Here is a 19,820-nt window from a genome sequence, read left to right as displayed (position 1 = left end):
AAATATATATAAAAACCGACTTAAACCAATAAACCGACCAAAACAGACCCAAAATGTTTGGGTCGGTTTTGCTTCAAGGTCCGTAAGTTTCGATTCGATTTAGTCAATAAGTAAACCGATTAGGTCGGGTTGGTTGAAGAAAATGACTCAAATCGACCCAACCCGACCCATGAACACCCCTAATTTAAATGTAAAACTATTTTATTTTGGATTTTACTTTATATTGTTACAGATCTTATTTTACTTCATTTTGAAATAAAAATAAATTCACATTGAGTGCAAATAAATTCACATTGCAACGAAACACAACCTTAATACCGATCACTTTGAGTGCAAAACAGCAAAAATGTACATTTTTTATGTAAACTTTGCTCTCATTTGAGTACAAACATGCCTTCAAATATGTGAAAACCTCATTTCAATATGTAAATGCATTTTTACCAAAGACCAACAAAACTGAACAGAATGCATATATGCAATTAAATTGCATTTTAACTCTTCCCAAACGGAGCCTATGCAGTTGGGCTAGCGCTCCGAAAGTCCGAAGTCCGGAGTCCAGGTCTGTTACAAACCTTTTCAACCGGTTGTCGGACAACTGTTCCACGTGGCAAGATATAAAAAGAGGCTTTTTGGTAATTAGCAACAAGAAGTAATTGACGCATCAACAACATGATCGAGTAGCGATGAAGGCTCGTTGTATCGCATTTACAGGTTGTCCGAATGTTTAATCATTTGAGGCAGTAAAATTACAAAAGCTCCCACGAAAATGAAGCCCGTTCATCGTTATCTGCATCTGTCCATTCGTCGAATTCCGAGGACAATACCGTCATTCAGTCCTCACACCGCACGTCATACGCACACGCTTCCGAAGACAATCTCTCTCTCTCTCTGTTGATTAGTTTTTTTCCCAATTTCTGAAGAAAGAAAACAAGAGCAGAGCATAGCAGATCAGATGAGAGTTCTCCTTCGATTTCTTCACTGTTGAAGGGCAACTGAACAACCAGAAAAAAAATCATTTTCTCGATCGAGTGGTTTGAATTGATTTAGTTCGACTGGGAAGCTCGGAAAATGGGGGATTTTAATCTTGCTTTGGTAATTATCGCGATAGTAGTCTGTGTTCTGGTTTTCATCTTCAATGTGTACCTTCTTGTCAACTACCAGCATCCCGACGATGTGAACCAGGCATATTTTCCCAAGTTCGTCGTTGTTCTTGGCCTCTCGGTTGCCGCAATCTCCATTTTGATGCTTCCAGCCGATGTTGCTAACCGTCAGGCCTGTCGGCACGCGATTTACAGTGGTGCTTGTAATCTTACCTTGCCCACGAAAGAGCTCTGGCTCATTGTCTACATCGTTGATGCCGTTCTCGTCTTCTTTGTTATCCCCTTCGCTATGTTTTACTACGAAGGCGACCAGGACAAGTCAGTCTCTCTAGGGTTTTTAGTTTTGTAGGCATATTCATTAATTTTTGGTTCTTAAGGGAAATTGGGTTGTTGTTAGTGTTGATGTTCGTCTTCCTTGTGCCTGTGCAGGAGCGTAGCGAAACGGATAAAAAGCGCATTGCTGTGGGTCGTGACGACGGCCATTGTTTGTGGTCTAGTGCTTGGAATTTTATACGGTAAGTTCTGATTGTTAGATATAATGATGATTATAGAAGCATTCATTGCTGTTGTAGAAGCATTCATTGCTCTAACATTAGAGACCTTCAGAAACACCTCTTGCAGTTTTTTTTTTTTTAATTTTCTCTCTTTCTCTTCTCTTTTAAAAACCGGAGAACACTTTCTACTGTGTATTTGTATGGGATTCTATTTGTAGAGCCCGAACTGCCTAGAGAGGGGCCTTCCTTCATGGTTAAGGAACTGTAAAACCAGAGGCTCCCTTTCTCACGAGGAGTCTTAGGTGGGCTTCTAGAATAACTTGCCATTTCAGCAGTTAGTTCTAGACACTATTGGGTCCCAGTTGTTGATTCATATCAAGCTATAAGTTCTAACAATCTCCCACTTAGCTGAGATGAATCTTTCTGCCTACTTTATATGGCTATTAATGACCCAGTATGATAAACCTAAGGGTATCTGTTCTATTCAATTGAAATGATTATCCCAAATCATCAAAGTCACTTGAGCTTTATTAATTTGACTCAGGACCATCGATGGTTATAGAATTAGCAACTTCAACCAATATGAACAAACTGTATACAGTGCTTAGACAACCTAAGCATGGCCCATATATCTCTGTCTCATGTTATGTGTACACATTTAAATTGAGAGGAAGATTAGAGATATGTTTATCAGAATCAGTAACTTTATTGTGATCACGTGCAGTGGTGTCAATAAAAATCATCACACTCAATACATATCCAATTTATCAAAACTGTCCACTAACCCTATGCGTGCTACATGCTCCGAAAAGAGCTTAGGTGGGAGTCCCTTCGTTAATGGATCAGCTAGCATGAGTATAGTATTAATACGTTCTATTGACACAATCTGATCCTGAATCCTTTCCCTCACAACGAAGTACTTGATGTCAATGTGCTTCGACCCTGTTCTTGTCTTGTTATTTTTTGAGAAAACACAGCAACAACATTATCACAATAAATCCTCATCGGTCTCTGAATTGAGTCCACTACTCGAAGACCTGAGATAAAATTACGCAACCATATGGCATGACTAGTTGCTTCATAACAAGCTATGAATTCTGCTTCCATAGTAGATGAAGCAGTTCTTGCAGTTTGTTTTGCATTTCTCCATGAAATAGGCCCTTCCGCCATCATGAAGATATAACCAGAAGTAGATGGATGAGTATTCTGACATCCAGCAAAGTTGGAATCAGTATATCCTATTACCTCCAAATTTTCTAAGTGCTTATAAGTGGGCATATAATTCTTAGTTCCTTGTAAATAGCGCATGACTTTTTTGGCTGCCTTCCAATGGTCGATACCAGGATTCTTTTGGTATTTTCCAAGCATACCAACAACAAATGCTATATCATGACGGGTACACACATCTACGTACATAAGACTTCCCACGGCTGATGCATAGGGAATGTTGTTCATCTGCTCTTGCTTCAATTGGTTCTTAGGGCATTGAAGTAAACTAAATTTATCTCCTTTTACCACAGGGGCAGCAGTGCTAGCACAACTTTGCATGTTAAATCTTTTAAGCACATTTTCTATATATGCTTTCTGGGTTAATCCCATGATACTATGAGACCGATATCAGAAAATTTGAATGCCTAAAACATAAGAGTTTTCACCAAGATCCTTCATATCAAAATTATTTGATAAAAACTTTTTGGTCTCGTGTAACATTGTAAGAATGTTACTAGCAATCAAGATATCATCAACATATAAGGTTAAGATGATGTATCTGCTCCCACTGACCTTCAGGTATATACATTGGTCAACAATATTTTCTTTAAATCCATAATTACACAAAGTATTATGGAATTTTAGGTACCATTGTTGAGATCCCTGCTTTAGACCATAAATGGATTTCTTTAATTTGCAAACTAAACCTTTCTTGCAGTCTACTTCAAAACCTTCTGGTTGTTGCATGTAGACTTCTTCATGCAGATCTTCGTTTAGAAAGGCTGTCTTAACATCCATCTAATGCAGTTCTAGATCAAAATGAGCAATCGTGCTATGACTATCCTAAATGAGTCATTCTTTGACACTGGAGAGGTCTCTGTATAGTCTATTTCTTCTTTTTGAGTGTATCCTTTTACAACGAGCCGAGCTTTATATCTTTCAATGTTCCCCTTAGAGTCTTGTTTGGTTTTAAAAACTCATTTACAGCCTATTGGCTTAACTCCTTCAGGTAGAATAACGAGATCCTAGACATCATTGTTTTTCATGGATTCAAGTTCATCCTTCATGGCTTCCAACCAATGAGCTGATTCCCTTGAGTTGATGGCCTCAATAAATGATACAGGATCATTTTCTAAATTCAACTCAGCTCACACTCATTTAAATAGACTTCATAGTCATTTGATTTGCCGATCTCCGAACTCTTTGAGATCTTCTAAGTAAGACTTGTTCTTCTGGCATTGTATTTTCAGTAATTTCATTATTCTGGACACCTTGTGTATCAACATCAAGAGTTTCAATTGGTACAGCTCTTTCTTGTATGACTGGTACAACTATGATTACTGGATTTTCCTGAAAGGTGATCTGCCTAGATCCAGAGCTTTCACTAGAATTCCCAAATTCCAGAAATTCGGCTTGCCTGGATTCCACAATTCTAGTATTTAAACTAGGGAAAAAGAATTTATAACCCTTAGATCTTTCAGGGTAACCAACAAAATAACCACTAACTGTCTTGGGATCCAATTTACCTGGTTGCGGATTATGTATTTTTACCTTAGATGGACAACCCCAAATACGTAAATACCCTAATTTGGGTTTCCTACCAGTCCATAATTCATATGGGGTATTAGGGACTGCTTTAGTAGGAACTCTGTTGAGAATGTCTACAACTGTCTTTAAGGCTTCTCCCCATAAATTATAAGTTAGACTTGAATTATTCAGCATACTTCGTACCATGTCCATGAGAGTACGGTTTCGTCGCTTTACTACACCATTTTGCTCAAGTGTACCTGGCTTGGTGTAGTTTGCAACGATCCCATGTTCTTGTAAAAATAAGGCAAAATCACTTGGATTTTGGCATGTTTTGGTGTATTTACCATAATATTCACCTCCTCTATCAGACCGTATACTTTTGATCTTCTTATTGAGTTGATTTTCAACTTCCGTCTTGAATATCTTGAAAACATCAGGTGCTTCTGATTTCTCATGAATCAGATATACGTAACTGTATCTAGAGAAATCATCTATAAAGGTAATGATGTATCTGTGTCCTCCCATAGTAGGAGTAGTGAATGGTCCACAAATATCCATATGTATTGTTTCCAGCAACTCTACACATCTTGTGGCTCCCCTTTTAGTGGTTTTGGTGAATTTTCCCTTTATGCAACCCACACATATGTCGAAGTCAGAATAATCCAGCGAACTAAGGATTCCATCTTTTGTGAGATATTCCATTCTTTCTTTAGAAATGTGGCATAATCTTTTATGCCATAGAATGGATGAATTCTCATTCACTCGATTTCTTTTATTCCCGACCATATAGTTCTCATGCAAGGTATATGGGCCATGAGCAAAGATAGGGTGCAAATTAATCTTGTAAAGATTTTCGCATAACACCATTCCCAACTTTAATGGAATTATGGAGTAGAGTAAAACTTTTATTCTTAAATTTAAATTCAAAGCCATAGGAATCAAGTTTAGGAACTCAAATAAGATTTCTCTTAAATGTAGGTACATATAGTGTATCTACTAAGTCTAGATGAAAGCCGGTATCCAAAATGAGACGATATGTCCCTACGGCTTCAACATCTATCTCTATTCCATTTCCAACGGCTATGGTGCGTTCTCCCTTATGCAGCTGTCGGTTTGTTAGAAAACCCTGCAGAGAAACCGTGACATGAGTTGTAGCGCCCGTATCCATCCACCAAGTATTAAAAGGTGCGCTAACCAAATAGGATTCAAAAAACATAAAGGCATAATTCTTACATTTCTTGTTGAGCCATGCCGCATATTTGGGGCATTCTTTCTTTACGTGTCCCTTCTTTTTACAGAAGAGGCAACGGGCTTTATGATCCCCATTTTCTGCAGCAACGACCTTCTCTTTTCTCTTTCTCTGAGTTTTTTTTCCTGAAATGTCTCTTATGTGGTCCAGTGGTTAGGTGAGCACTTTCAGGCATTACACTCTTAAGCCTTTCTTCTTCTTGAACACATGGCAATTAGCTCGCTCATTTTCCATTTCTCTTTCTGCGTATTATAGTTGATCTTAAATGGATCAAATTGTGCAGGAAGAGAAGTCATAATGAAGTGCACAGGAAACCTTCGGATATTTCCATATCCATTCCTTTTAGCTGGTTCGCCATGTCACTCATTTTCATAATGTGCTCACGTACCCCACTGCGACCATCATATTTCATGGTGATCATTTTGATCATGGGGGTATTTGTCAATGTTTTTGTGGAGCCAGCAAAGTGTTCTTCTACCGCCTTTAAATGATCCATTGTGCTTTCCTTTACAGGAATTGCACCACGGATTGCAGTAGAAATGGTGCTCCTTATGATCATGAGACTCATGCGATTAGAACGCTCTCACTTTTCATAAAGTGCCTTTTGCTCGCCAGTACTGGCACCAGTGATTTCAGTGGGTTTGTCTGTTCTAATTGCAAGATCCAAATCCATGCACCTAGAACAATCATAGTCTGGTCTTTCCACTTGTTAAAGTTTGTACCAGTTAATATTTCAATGCCTGATAGATAACCATTAACCATTGCTGGATTAACAACTGCAAGTTTCATACAAAATGTCATGCCACATAAAATACACACACATATCAATAATCTAACTTAAAAATGGGGTAACCATTAGTTAGATCTCATCAAGACCATTGCATAATCTTGATAAGGTCTTGACCCAAGATCGATGTAGGATATCATTCCTCCATTGGGCTGAACGATAATTCTACAAATGATCTCGATGGTCCAGAATAAATAAGTGATTCTGTTGGTTGGGTAAGTTCATCACCGTTGGGTTACAAGTTTCCCCAAGCAGAACCCCTTATTTAGTCTTTCCATCCCACTCTAACTATTCAAGGTAGCGTTCTTCCATTGGGCCGATCTGCTACCCATCGTAGTTAAGTGAAAATATGTGACTTATTTATAGAGGAGAACCTCACAGTCATGTCCAAATAAAGACAATACATATACATATATAGGTTCATTTTGAATGAAATTTTGAACAAAATTACACAATAGGGTACACTATGATCCTTCCAAATTTCAGCTCAATCCGAGGTCGGAAACCCCCTTAACCGGCCTCAAGAAGTCATCAATATGATAGTGAACCGGAAGATCAGTCATTGGACCAGTCCAATATCTCCTTATCCAAAGGGTGTTTTTGTGTGAAATTTCATACATAATAGGTTCATAGGGTCAAGTGGGGGCCCACAAAATTTCAGCTAAATTGGAGTTCAAAAACCCCTTGAACTAGCCACATAGCTGTGATGTTGTCATAGTCTGTTGGGTTGAGCCGAACCGGACCTGATCCAGACCGAACCGGTTCTAACAACTCTGATCCAACCCACGCGAAATCGAACCGGTTCAAGCTAAAACTCAAACCAAACCGGATTGGACCAGTTGGAATGGGTCAAATTGGAATCATGCACCATAAGTTTACCGGGTCAGGCCGAGCATTGAATTGACTTGACAAATTCCATTTTACACCGTAGACAACAATTGTAGGGACTTGACAAATTCCATTTTACACTAGGTCGGGTCCTGTCAATTCCTGTCTTTACAGGAACTGTATTCATTGTTCACTATATTTCCATTGTTTCGTCTCCCTTAATAAGTAATATTTCACTCTTAGCTAGCTGCTCCTTACCAAGTAGATCTCTTTTGGTGGAATAAATTTGGCTCAGGGAACTGATCAAAGTATATGGATTCTAGGAGATTTGCTTGTTTTTAGGTTTAGAAGATGTCTTCGTGCAATATGTTGTTTCTTTTCATCTTTTCATCAAATTAATTCTGCAATAGGTTCCATCTTGGATCCAATTTTATTGAAATTCTGGGTTGTGTTTATGTGAAGGGGTCATGTATTGCTGAGGTCTATTATTTGTGGAAAATTGCAATTTTATTGTGTTGCAAGAAGATGTAATTCTCTTGGTGGGAGAATTACACTAATTAAGGCCACGCTTGCTAACTTACCCATCTTTTTCCTATCGGTGTTTAAAATCCCAGTGAAGGTTGCTAACAGATTAGAGAAGCTTATGAGAGATTTCCTGTGGGAGCCAGGAGAGGAGAAGAGGGATCATAGAGTTAGTTGGGAGATAGTATGTAGGAGTAAGTCTTGTGGTGGTGTGGGGCTTGGGAGTATCAGGAGAAGGAATATGACTCTGTTGGGGAAGTGGTTGTGGAGGTTCCCTATGGAGAAGGAGAAGCTATGGGCTAGAATAGTGGCAAGTATACATGGGCTGGAGCACAATGGATGGGACGCTGGAATCAGAGCTAGGACCACAAGCAATTCTCCTAAGCCATTCATGACCTGCTACCAATTTTCTCCCCTAATATCAGGTATGACTTGAATTCTGGTAACTCCATAAAATTTTGGGAACAAACCTGGGTGGGGAGCGCCCCTTTAAAGGATCAATTTCCTTCTTTGTATGCTCCTTCCGATTTGAAAAATGAGCCGATCTCATCTTTCATCACCCCGTCCTCTTCCACTTCTGGGATTGGGTGGAACTTGGGTCTAAGAAGGGATTTAAGGGACTCAAACCTCGGCAGTATTTCGAGCCTTATTGCACTTCTTGATAACGTTGTCTTAGACCCCACTAGGGCGGATTCTAGAATTTGGACACCTACTCCCAATGGCATATTCTCTTGTACTTCGTTCTTCAAAGTCTTAAGTCAGTCCACCAGTCCTACCTTCCCCCTTTTCCCTATTGGTGAGGTTTGGTGCAGAGCAATACCTCCTAGGATTGGTAGTTTTTGTTGGGAAGCCTATCTGGAAAGAATTAACACTGGTAATCTACTCCAAAAGAAGAGACCCAATACTTGCATGTCACCTCAGTGGTGTGTTCTATGTAAAGCGGATGGGGAGATTGGTTTTCACCTACTGGTGTCTTGCCACTTTGCGATGTCAATTTGGAATTGGGCTTCCTCCTTATTTGGATGCAGTTGGAATCCCCAATCAGACTTGCAGGGCCTTTTCTCCCCTAACTTTTTCAGGTGGCGGATAAAAAGGGAAAGGATAATGTGGAGAGGACTGAGGGCTGCAGTATGTTGGACATTGTGAGAAGAAAGAAACTCCAGGATATTTTCAGAAACCCAAAGAGGAGCAACAGATCTGAGGGCTATCATACATATTAGGGCGGTATAGTGGCTGAAATATTTAGATTACACTGTGGATGACATGTTGAGGAAGTGGGGTGAAATTGCAAATTGCACACAGACCAAGTCAGTAATGAATATGGCTTGGACTCCCCCACCTAGTGGATTCTTGAAATTAAACTTTGATGGATGCAGTAGGGGAAATTCAGGGCAATCGGGGATTGGAGGTGTTTTTAAGGACGAAAATGGGGTCATCTCTGCAATGTTCTCAGGCCCAATTGGAGTGGGTGACTCCCTTAGAGCTGAGATTTTTGTAGTTATGGAAGGAGTCCGGAAAGCTAAGGAGTTGAGCATCAAGAAACTCATAATTGAAGGGGATTCAGAGGTGGTGATAGGGTGGCTGACTAAAGATCAAAATGGTTTATGGAAATACAACAATGAGAGGAGGAAATTCATGTGGCTGGTGCGGGAGATGGAAGTTAAGACATGTTGGGTTAAAAGATTGGCTAATTCCCTAGCTGACAGTTTAGCTAAACAAGGGGTAGAAAGGGATTCACTGTGTTGGGCTAAGCTGTAACTTTAGTGTCTTCTTTTCTCTTTTCCTTCTTTTTTTCCTTTTATGAGGCTCTTTGTGGCTCTTGGAAGATAAGTGTGTTTGTCTTCCTCCTGTAGATTTTCTACTGATGATTTAATGAAAGTGTTATTGATCAAAAAAAAAAAAAAAGATGTTTGTTTGGATTTTGAGAATGAGTCAGCAATTGTTGACAGTTTTACTCTGCATACTTGTAAGGATACTGATATAGGGGCTTATCTAAAAAAAATGGGATACTGATATAGAGATCCAAGAAAGTCTTAGTTGCTAGGAGTTATCAAACTTGACCACTTTCTGAAAGCACTAATAAAAATGTAGAAGGATATTTAGGAAATTAACGAAAAGGTTGCTGAGGAGGACGTTCCACTGAGTGAAACTCATCAATTAAATAGAAAGAACAATTTTGAAGAACATTGTGGGTTCAGAAGGTCATGTTGCCATGTTGGTAAATATGATCTATTCTCTTTGGGAGGGGAAGATTTATGCAGAAAAAGGATAGACAAAGAGAAGTGGAAGATTTTCATAATGCTGTTGGAGGAGATTTCAAGGTAGCTTGTTTATGCAGAGATACAAGAGCAAGTAGGGTCATGGGATGGCTTATGTAGGGAGCTAGAGATACAAGAAATTAGAGAGAGTGAGATGAGACTTGGGAAAGGGTCATAAGGTATGCTTTCTTGAAATATTGCACTCAGTACTGCAAGTAAACTTATAGAATTTGCTTTATAGCATTAACACTTTAAGATATGTAAAATTGTATGGGTTGACAAATCATACTACATAGATCTTTATATATTAAAAGTTACATTTACATTATTTTAAGATACAAGTATTAAGAAATGAACTAATATTAAAAAATAATACTTTGAATTACACTTAGTTTAAAAAATAGACATAAAAGAATGTTACAAGCATATAAATGGGATATGTTGCGTAAAACCTAGAAATATAGATTCGAATGGCACCCGAAAACGAAAGAAAACAGAGATAAAGAGAAGTAAGAGAGAACACACAGATTTACATGGTTCGGCTTATAGCCTACATCCACGGGCGAAGGAGCAGAAACCCACTATAAAATCAGCAATGGAGAAGAATAAATATCTGTGCACTCACAACCTCACTCATAGAAAACCCTAAACCCCAAATACACCAAAAGTCGCTCGACTTCTCTCACAAGCCAAAGACTACTAGACCAGTATACAAGAGAGAGAACCCCAAAATACACTACTCTTTGTATTCAGGTCTGACCCATAAGTTGAATATGGATCGGGTCTCTACTACACTTCCACCACAAACCACTATGAAATTTTGCCTTTGGGTTTTTTTTTTCTCAACTTAATTCGGAGCTGGTTCATGAAGCAGGTCACAACAAAGAATACAAGGTACAATCATAACAGGATACCTATGATAAAATTAAATAAATAAATGGAATACCTGTACCTATATTGGGATCTTAGGAAATGAAGAACTGTATCCCTGTTTCCGATATCTGTTTCCATGTCCATAGTCTGGTATCATGATATCTCGTCGTGAAAATTTCAGAGGTTTAGAAATGCTACTAATCAATTTAAACTCCATGATAGTTCTTGATTTCCATCATTTAAACTTGATAACTGATCATTTCTTTAACTTGAATTGCTTAGCAAAAAGGAAGTTCGAATCTCTCTACATTTAACTGTAATCAAAGGGACAATTAATTTAATTTAATTTAATTTTTTTGATTTGCAACAAGATGGGTAAAGGGACATATTATTCTATATGTTACCTTTTGCTCTTCCTTATGTATTTGTCAAGTTCTTTGCCTCTTGATTAATCCTGCCCTGGCTCAAAGTGGAAAGGAATAATGGTTCCATGATAAGCTTCTAATTGTAGTATAAGTTGTTCAATTGCTTGGGCTTTGTTTTATTAGCACATTATACCTGATTTATTTTCTACAATGGGTATGGCACTAAACCAAATGGAATGGCAAAGCAGGGTTCATGTAGCTGTTCCCATATGGTTGAGACAAGGCTTAAATAATGATGATGGTGATTTATTTTCTACTAGTCAGAGTCCTTATTTCACACTTTTTTGTAATTCTTTATTTTTAATGGATTTAGGTCTGATTGGAAAGGTGGACTTCACTGTTAGGCACCTCTCTTCATCTGCAACAAATTTTCCAAATACTTGGGATTTTTCAAGTAGTCAGCCATGCATTGGAAGTGGCTTTCACCAGGTTCTACACTATTGTACTCATCTATCATCTGGTTGTATCCATTTTTATATTTGGTTTCACCTTTTGGATATTGTGAGAAACTTTATGCTGCCATTTTCCCCTACTGTTGGTAATGTGTAAGTCAGAACTCTCCATCTCAATTTAGTGATTCTCAACCTTAGTATTATAAACACCAAGGGAAAGGAAGAAATGGAAAACTGAACTCAGTAGTTTTAAATCCTCATTTTGGCATCATGTTTTGTTATTTATTTACTTATTTATCCATTTGAGGGTGGAGGCTGGAGGTTGACATGGTTACCATTCATGTTAAACATTTCTGACTTTTCCTGTATTCTTTGTTTTTTACCAGTGCTCTGCATACTCAGCAAGTGCTTCATCAGAGAAAACTTGGACTATGCGCACAACCTTTCCAGAATATGTAGTTGCTCTTGCCACCATTGTTGGATCAGTGCTTTTCTCTGTATGTCACACTTGCCAACCTTCAAACTTTACCCATCTGATTATTCTTGTGTTGATATGTAGGGGTGTCAATGGACCAAGTTTGGGTTGGACTCCATCCAAATCAAAATCAATTTGGATGGGACGGACAAACCATGAGACATATTGAATTGGACCAGTCCAGACTTAATGGTTCAAAGTATTTATTGGATTGGATTGGACCTGGTCTATTTGTAATGGATAATGGATTTATGTTGGACTGGGTCGGATTAAATCAATGTCCGATCCATTGACATAAGATAAGAGTACGGGTGTCAATGGACCAGGTTTGGGTTGGACCCAATCTAAATTAAAACCAATTTGAACAGTTTGGATGGTCCAGTTCAGAATGGTCCAAAGTATCCATCAGATTGGATTGAATCCATCTATAATGGACTCATACTGGATCGGATCAGATTGGACCAATATTAATGTGTTGCAAATCTAAGTGGGCTATATACAGCTCTCTTTATGAACACGGATCTATAGATGCTTATAAGCATCATAGATGATCATGTAAATATGTAAATAAAATAGGGTTAGTGTGAGAGGATCGTTTGTACCATTTTATCATATTCAATATTGGAAATTAATATTTCATTTGTCATTCTTCTGGGACTAGTATGCTCTAAGCTGTATGAAAATTTGCCTTTCTCCTATTGAAAGAATCTCCATAACCAAATAGTATCTTCACATTATTCCATACAGATATTTGGTGGTGTTGGTATTGCGTGCCTACCTCTGGGGCTTATTTTTTCATTCATTCAGCGTCCAAAGGCTGTTATTACTCGCTCAGAATATATCAAGGTGCTTTTTCCCTTACATTCCATTTAGTTTTTATGCATTTATGGATGATGATCTTATTGTGGATGTTGGTACTAATTTCCTGCAGGAGGCAACTGAGCTGGGGAAAAAAGCAAGAGAATTGAAGAAGGCTGCTGATGCACTTCATCAGGAAGAGAGAAGTGGTTCTAAGGGGAGAAAATGGCGTAAAAATGTTAAGATTGTTGAGAAGGTAAATCTTTACTTGATAATAACTTAGGGGCTGTTTGGCAAATCTTTTTTGGAAGATCTTCTGGAAGATTTGACAGTCAAAAGACGTAGTGAGCTTTTGCATCAAGATCTTGACAGCCTGAAGACTGTTTGGTTAAGGCGTGTCTTTCTGCGCGAAGACGAGTTGAAAAAAACCAAAAAGCTCCATTTGGAGCTTCTTCAAAATAGCCCAAAATGGGCTTTGTGTGTCTTTTCGGCGCAATGTCTTTTGGCGGCTAGATCTCTGAACCAAACGGAAAAAGGCCACGGCACGATCTGCCGGGCTTCTAAATAGCCGACAGACCACGTGGAAAGATGCGCCAAACGGGGCCTTAACATATGAGCATTGTTGAAGGCACGATTTACCATCTAAGCTGTTGTACATTTTTTACCTGTTTGACTTGCATTGCTTATTAATCCCAGTTGAGATTATATCTAACTGCTTAGATGTTCATTTTGCCTTTGTTGCTCCTGCATTTTGCAATCATATACTCAATGAATTTTCTCATTTAATTTGGAATTAATCTAATTGTATTAGTATTAGTTTCTCTTGTTCCAAACCTGTTTCTGTGGATTGGTGAGTCAAATATTGGTTTTATTATTCAAAGTATGGTAAACTGTTGCTTATTCCATGGTTCCATGCTGTCTTAATTTTACAGGAGTTGCTTCTTTTGGAAGATGATGTCAAGGTTTTGGAAGAGATGTATCCACAAGGAGAGCAGGTGATGGCCTTATTTTGTTTTTCATTTACGTATATCACATATTCTTTCATATAAATTAATGAAAACGTCTCATTTTACATTGAAAAAAAAAGGTTTTTATATGCTTGAACTGATACATGTACAAGAATACTTGTATTCATGGTTTTTTTGATATTCTTTGTGCATCTCACTTATTTGTATGAATTATCCAGGCTGAGACTACTTGGGCTTTAACTGTTCTTGGGTACTTGGCAAAACTTGTATTGGGAATTCTAGGGTGAGTTACCCCCCCCTCTCTCTCTCTCTCTCTCTCTCTCTTTCTCACTAAAATACCCCTAATTTTGAATTTGGTCCCTTTCTATTTGTGAGGGCAGAAATGTAATTTGAACTACTACTTTTCACCTCATTCAATTCTTTCTTGTTAAGTCTTATGTTTAAGGTATTAACTTCCATTCCCACTCATTAAATCTTATATTTAAGGTATTTTCCTTACCAATAAATTCTACTAATTAGATCTATATCCAATACTTCTAACAATATAAAATCTTTGTTTTGTGTGTGTGTGTGTTTTTTTTTATTTTTCAATTGGCCTAAAAGCAAAACCACTCTTCCATCTAGATGGTGGGTAAGCAATTCAACCATCTAGGTCAAATGGGTTAACCCATGATGTCAAAGTTAAATAATAAGGTTTTTTAAAATAGAAACAAATACAAAGAATTACAAAAAAAATGTAGAAAATTTGGACGTCTCTAATATTTTATTTTAATCATATCAAAGAAAAATAAGTGTGACAAATAATAATTGTTTTATTGATGATGGGAATGAAATACAAAATTAAAAAACGAATAAAAAATGAAATTGTTTTCTTGTTTGGACATTGGTGGTGGGTCAACAATTCAACCTTTTGGATCAAATGTGTCAACCCTTGATGTCACAATTAAATAATAAAAATTAAAAAAAGAAGATAAAAAATACAAAGTTTTATCTAAAACATTTGGAGTGGTGTATGCGTACATACATATTGAAATGGTGTATGCTATAGTTCATTCTTTTATTTTATTGTAGATGTTACCGATTTATAAGTAGGACGAAGCAACACATAGCTTCCATTCTTTCCTTTTATTTATAAAATGCTTGATAATGCATTGATCTGCAAGGTAGAATATACATTAGAGAAAGTAGACTTAAGATGGTTTGGACATGTGCATAGAAGACCATCAATAGCACCTGTAAGATGAAGTGATTTATTGCAAGTTGAAGGGGCTAGAAGGGCTAGGAGTAGACCAAAAAGGGCATGGGTAGACGTAGTAAGAAATTATTTAAGTGCAAATAATCTAACAACGGATATGACATTAAACAGAACAGAATGGTGAAACAGGATTTATGTAGCCAACCCCATATAGTTGGGACAAGGCTTGGATGATGATGATGATGGTTTGACTTGAACCAATGAATATTTCTGACTATGATTCCATAAAGATGTTTGGGTTCATCATTCATGAGCTATTAATCATTCTCATGAACTTTTCTTTAATGAATAATTGCCAATTTTATTAATACTATTAAATTCAAAGAAAACAAGCAACCTATCCATTTCTTCCAAATTGATAGGTTCTTATTCTCTGCTGATTAGGAAGAATATTGGCCTAGCTTATCACGCTTGACCCTGCCTAGATAGATGCACATCAGATCATTGTCTGATCATGCTACTTATACGAGTGTATGTCCTGCTTTCACTACAGAGCTTCAGGCTGAGACCTTGGAATGGTTCATGCCTTTTGTATGGTTGTCCAGTTTTTAGTTTTCTGGATCCTGGACTATAGTTAGAATGCTGACTTGCAAATTCTTTGGATTTTATGTAGCATGGTTCTACAAATGAATCACACAAATTGTATTCACAATCAAAATTCCTGTTTGTTTTCTCCACTGGAAATTGTAACCCAGCTTCACTTTCAGATGAGAATCTGGAAAGGGGCAACTTAACATATTTCCCTAGAGCTATCTTCACTTCTCATGAATATGAAATAAGCTAATTTTTTTTTGGTTCCATTGTTATTATGGTCTAGCTTTCAATGGTTAATTTATGTATTCTTGTGGCAAAATGACTCACAATTTCAATATAACCTTAGTCTATACGCAATTTCTGCTTTCCAGGTTAATTGTTTCAGTTGCTTGGGTGGCACACATTGTGATATATCTATTGATTGATCCTCCTCTTTCTTCTTTCCTGAATGAAGTTTTCATCAAACTGGACGATATTTGGGGTATGTAATGAGTAAATCTTGGGTGTATCTTCTTTTTCATGCCTCTTTCTTGGATATTCATAATCTGACTTGTAGTTTGGGCTTCATAAACAGGCCTTTTGGGTACGGCAGCATTTGCCTTCTTCTGTTTCTATCTTCTTCTTGCGGTGATTGCAGGGGAAATGATGCTTGGCTTAAGATTAGTTTTCATAACCATTCACCCCATGAAGTAATTAACCCTGCCTAATTAACTTGTTCAGATTTGCTTTGGCATTTACAGGCTATTGTCCATTCTTTTTTTTTAACCCCTTTTTTCCAATTTTAATTCAATTGATTTGGGTTCAGGTGGGGAGCAACCCTCATGAACTCGTTTCTTTTCAATGTGGGACTCATTCTCCTTTGCTCCATCAGGTTTGCTTGCTCGACTCTATACAGTCTTTTATCTACAAATTGAAATGGGAAAAGTTGATGGATCCTTCAATATTTGATTAGCTCTTGACTTATTCTGCAAAAATACATTTGCAATCTAAATGAAAGAACTGATTTCTTGATTTTCACTTGTAGATCTAGAATCATTTCAATTAAGTAATTTGAAGTTGTTCGGGGGGGGGGGGGGGGGGAAGTAGTGGGCAAGCAGCCTCCTTTATTTATCAATAACAATGATCAAAGGAAGGCATACTTCCCTAGAAATGGCCTTTTATCTAATGAAGTGCTTGTCCACTTCAATATACTTTGTTGTTTATCAGTAACAATGATCAAAAGAAGCTTTATTAATGATAGTTAAAAACTCTTCTGTTTTTTTTTTTTGTTTTGTTTTTTTCCTTTTTTTAGCAGTAACCGATAAATTCATTTATTAAGAGGGAGATAGGCAAATATGTACAATACAAAGCATCACTCGGCAAAGAGAGTTATCCTTCTTACCGTTAGTACATAGATCCCTTTACATTTGGTTTGCTATTCCCTGAAACAAATCACTTCTGTTAACCCCTAGCTTGGGCTAAACCACCAGCCATCTATTTGCTAACCTAGGAATCCAAGAGAAAGCATCTCTATTCTGCAACCAGAATTTAGGCATGCTAAGCCCCTGTGAAATAGTGATCATTTTTGTTTTGGTGGAATCCCCTATTCCCTAAGGTCCACAGTATACAGCCACTGTAGTTCTAGTTGAGTTTCTGAGTACACTGGGTGGGCCTGGGTTGCCAAAGCTGCAACTATCAACATTCATCTTTAACCAATGATCTTTGTTCTATCACGCTGAACTGGATTATGCAATATTAATAGCAAGAAAATTTTGGCTGTGCATTTTTGACAACCTTGGCTATCAATAGGGCTCTCCCTGCTTGACACATTAGTTGACCCATGCTGGATTTGGCACCGTCATACCAGGTCTTTGTGAACTAACATGTCATACATGGATTTGCTCCACTGACAGCCTATGCTATTGAACTTAGACAACCAAAATTTTAACTCCCAACTCATAAAGAATAGAATGCAGCCTCAACCTCTAACATCAAAGATGCCTCATGATTGACTAGGATAGGCATGCCATAGCAATGCTCTACTAACGCCTAATGGGCTTAGACATGGTGTTGCTAATCAAACAGGCAACATATCCGAAAGATATCTTGTTTGCTTGACAACCATTCACAATCATCCTCTTGGATGCCAAATCTTGAAAAGCACAAGGGGCAAGAAAGAAAGTCAGAGAACTATTTAAATTATTGGTGGGACTACTTGACACTTGACACTTCATTCCCCAGAAATAGAAGAGATGCGTCTGCTTATATCATTTGTGCTATAAACACCTTATCCCTACCTAAACATAACTGAAACAAATGAAACATGGAAGAAGCACTGTTCGTATGATTAGACACACCAGTTTGCAATCCAGGGAAAACATGGATTATCTAAAATCGATATGTGATTGGTAGTGGCATGAGTACTAGTATGTGCAAATGTTATAGAACTAGAACCAGTACTAGAAGATGTAGCAGGTTGCAATAGTAGGTAAAGGACCCTCAACACCACTCTTCAACTGGCTCTTGCATTGATTGTATCTTTTTACCTCTTTGGCAGCAGAATCCCAAAATATGCATGTTCTTATATATTATATATAATTTTATGATATGGTACATATACTATATATTTTTATGTATAATATAACTATACATGCGAATCATAAAAATATATAACTATACATGAGAAAATGACAAAACTAGCATTGGTTAACCACATTGAACAAATAACAACACCTCTTTCAACATTTTTGAAGGTTGCAAGTGCTAGAGATAAATGTTGTTTTCAATTTCAATGAACCCCTCAATCCAGATATCTATCGACACAATCAACCAAGAACTGCTCAGATTTTGTCAGTAACATTCAAATATCAGATCAGTTGTATTAGAGCCCATTGTTGTCATATATTTGAAACTACCAAATTGTCTTTCACCAAGTAATTGCCATATTTAAGCTGCTTTTTTTATTGGGTTAATTGAATCTATTGTACGAGAAATGCTGGGTAAATTAATAATATTTGATGTTTAGTAGCAATGGTTTTTGGTCTTTTTCTGCTGCAGTGTGATTCAATTCTGCGCAACGGCATTTGGTTACTATGCTCAGGCAACTGCTGCTCAGGAAATATTTGGACACACATTGCAATCTCTTCGTGGAATTAAATATCTTTATAAGTAAGTTACATTTTACAGCTAATCTATGTGCTTTCTGAATTTTTCTTCAAATTTATACCGGTTAGATTGGTAATATTGATTTTCTCTTTGCAGATATAATGTGTTTCAAATTGCATTTATTGCTTTGGCTTGTATAACATTTCTTTACTATGTGGCCTTTGTAAGTTACACTACTCAGATGTTCTCTTAAATAGATTTATTGTTGGATTTTCTGTACAGAAAAAATCTAGACTACTTACATCTTTGAAATTCTCAGGGATGGAAAAAGAGAAAACCAAGTGGCAGGTTTCAGCTTTCCACTTGAAACAATGGTGCCTCCTGGAAGAGAATAGGGCTTCAGGACCTCAGAATTCTCAGAGCTTTATTTCATTTCGGAGTGATTTCATATTTGGGTGTTCACGGCCTGATTTTATTTCCATATGTTGATGTCAAGTGAAGTAGGCCATCTCACCCAAGTGTAAATTGGTTACTACAATTCAAGTAGTGGTGGCGAGTGCTGTTATTGCTTCCACTCTCCTTGTACCACTTTTCTCTCTTATTTTTCTTCACCCTTCTATGTAATCTTTCATGGTTGATTTATTGTGTAAGTTGACAAGGTGCTTGCGATGGCGATAACTTATAGGGGGATGTGGGACTTGGGTTTGGAGAATCACAGCTACTGTAACGTAGATCTATCTGTCAGGATCTAGATTTCTTTTTTGAATGTGCGGCTGATCAGTATGCTCATGTATATGTACAAATGAGAATGACTTTGTACGGCAATTCTTTTTAAGGTTTTGACCAAGGTTTAAAGAGTTTGGGAAGATGCATATCGGGATATTGGGATTTAAGAATTGATTGGGTATAGGTGTAACGAAAAGGAGGATACACACGAACGACAGTAAACTAGGGAAACTCAAAAACACCTCAACACCGAGACTGATTACCAGAAGGAAACGCATAAATCTGAACTCTGAAAGATGCACCATGTACCTTA

The 19,820-nt window shown here is 37.5% G+C and overlaps 1 protein-coding gene across 1 annotated transcript; it reads left to right on the top strand.

Annotated features, from left to right (window-relative positions):
• The first annotated feature begins 644 nt into the window (after positions 1–644).
• On the top strand, positions 645–19,647 carry LOC148870829 (LIMR family protein At5g01460-like). Its single transcript, XM_088970609.1, has 14 exons — positions 645–1,418; positions 1,530–1,615; positions 11,589–11,704; positions 12,054–12,164; positions 12,890–12,988; positions 13,074–13,196; positions 13,873–13,935; positions 14,127–14,191; positions 16,069–16,178; positions 16,272–16,386; positions 16,503–16,568; positions 18,734–18,844; positions 18,938–19,004; positions 19,101–19,647. Exons 1-14 carry the CDS (start codon positions 1,069–1,071, stop codon positions 19,146–19,148), a joined length of 1,530 nt encoding a protein of 509 aa, XP_088826735.1. The 5' UTR covers positions 645–1,068; the 3' UTR covers positions 19,149–19,647.
• The last annotated feature ends 173 nt before the right edge of the window (positions 19,648–19,820 follow it).

This window comes from Nelumbo lutea, chromosome 2, assembly GCF_056320005.1.
Source record: "Nelumbo lutea isolate HS-2025 chromosome 2, American lotus-T2T, whole genome shotgun sequence".
Taxonomy (NCBI): Eukaryota; Viridiplantae; Streptophyta; class Magnoliopsida; order Proteales; family Nelumbonaceae; genus Nelumbo; species Nelumbo lutea.
Note: the sequence above shows the minus strand (reverse complement) of the source record. Positions and strands in the feature narration are given on the sequence as shown.

Coding starts and splice junctions, on each gene's coding strand:
- LOC148870829 (XM_088970609.1), top strand. CDS start 1,069: ATGGGGGATTTTAATCTTGCTTTGGTAATTATCGCGATAGTAGTCTGT. Junction 14,192..16,068: donor CTTGTATTGGGAATTCTAGG/GTGAGTTACCCC, acceptor TCTGCTTTCCAG/GTTAATTGTTTCAGTTGCTT. Junction 16,387..16,502: donor ATAACCATTCACCCCATGAA/GTAATTAACCCT, acceptor ATTTGGGTTCAG/GTGGGGAGCAACCCTCATGA.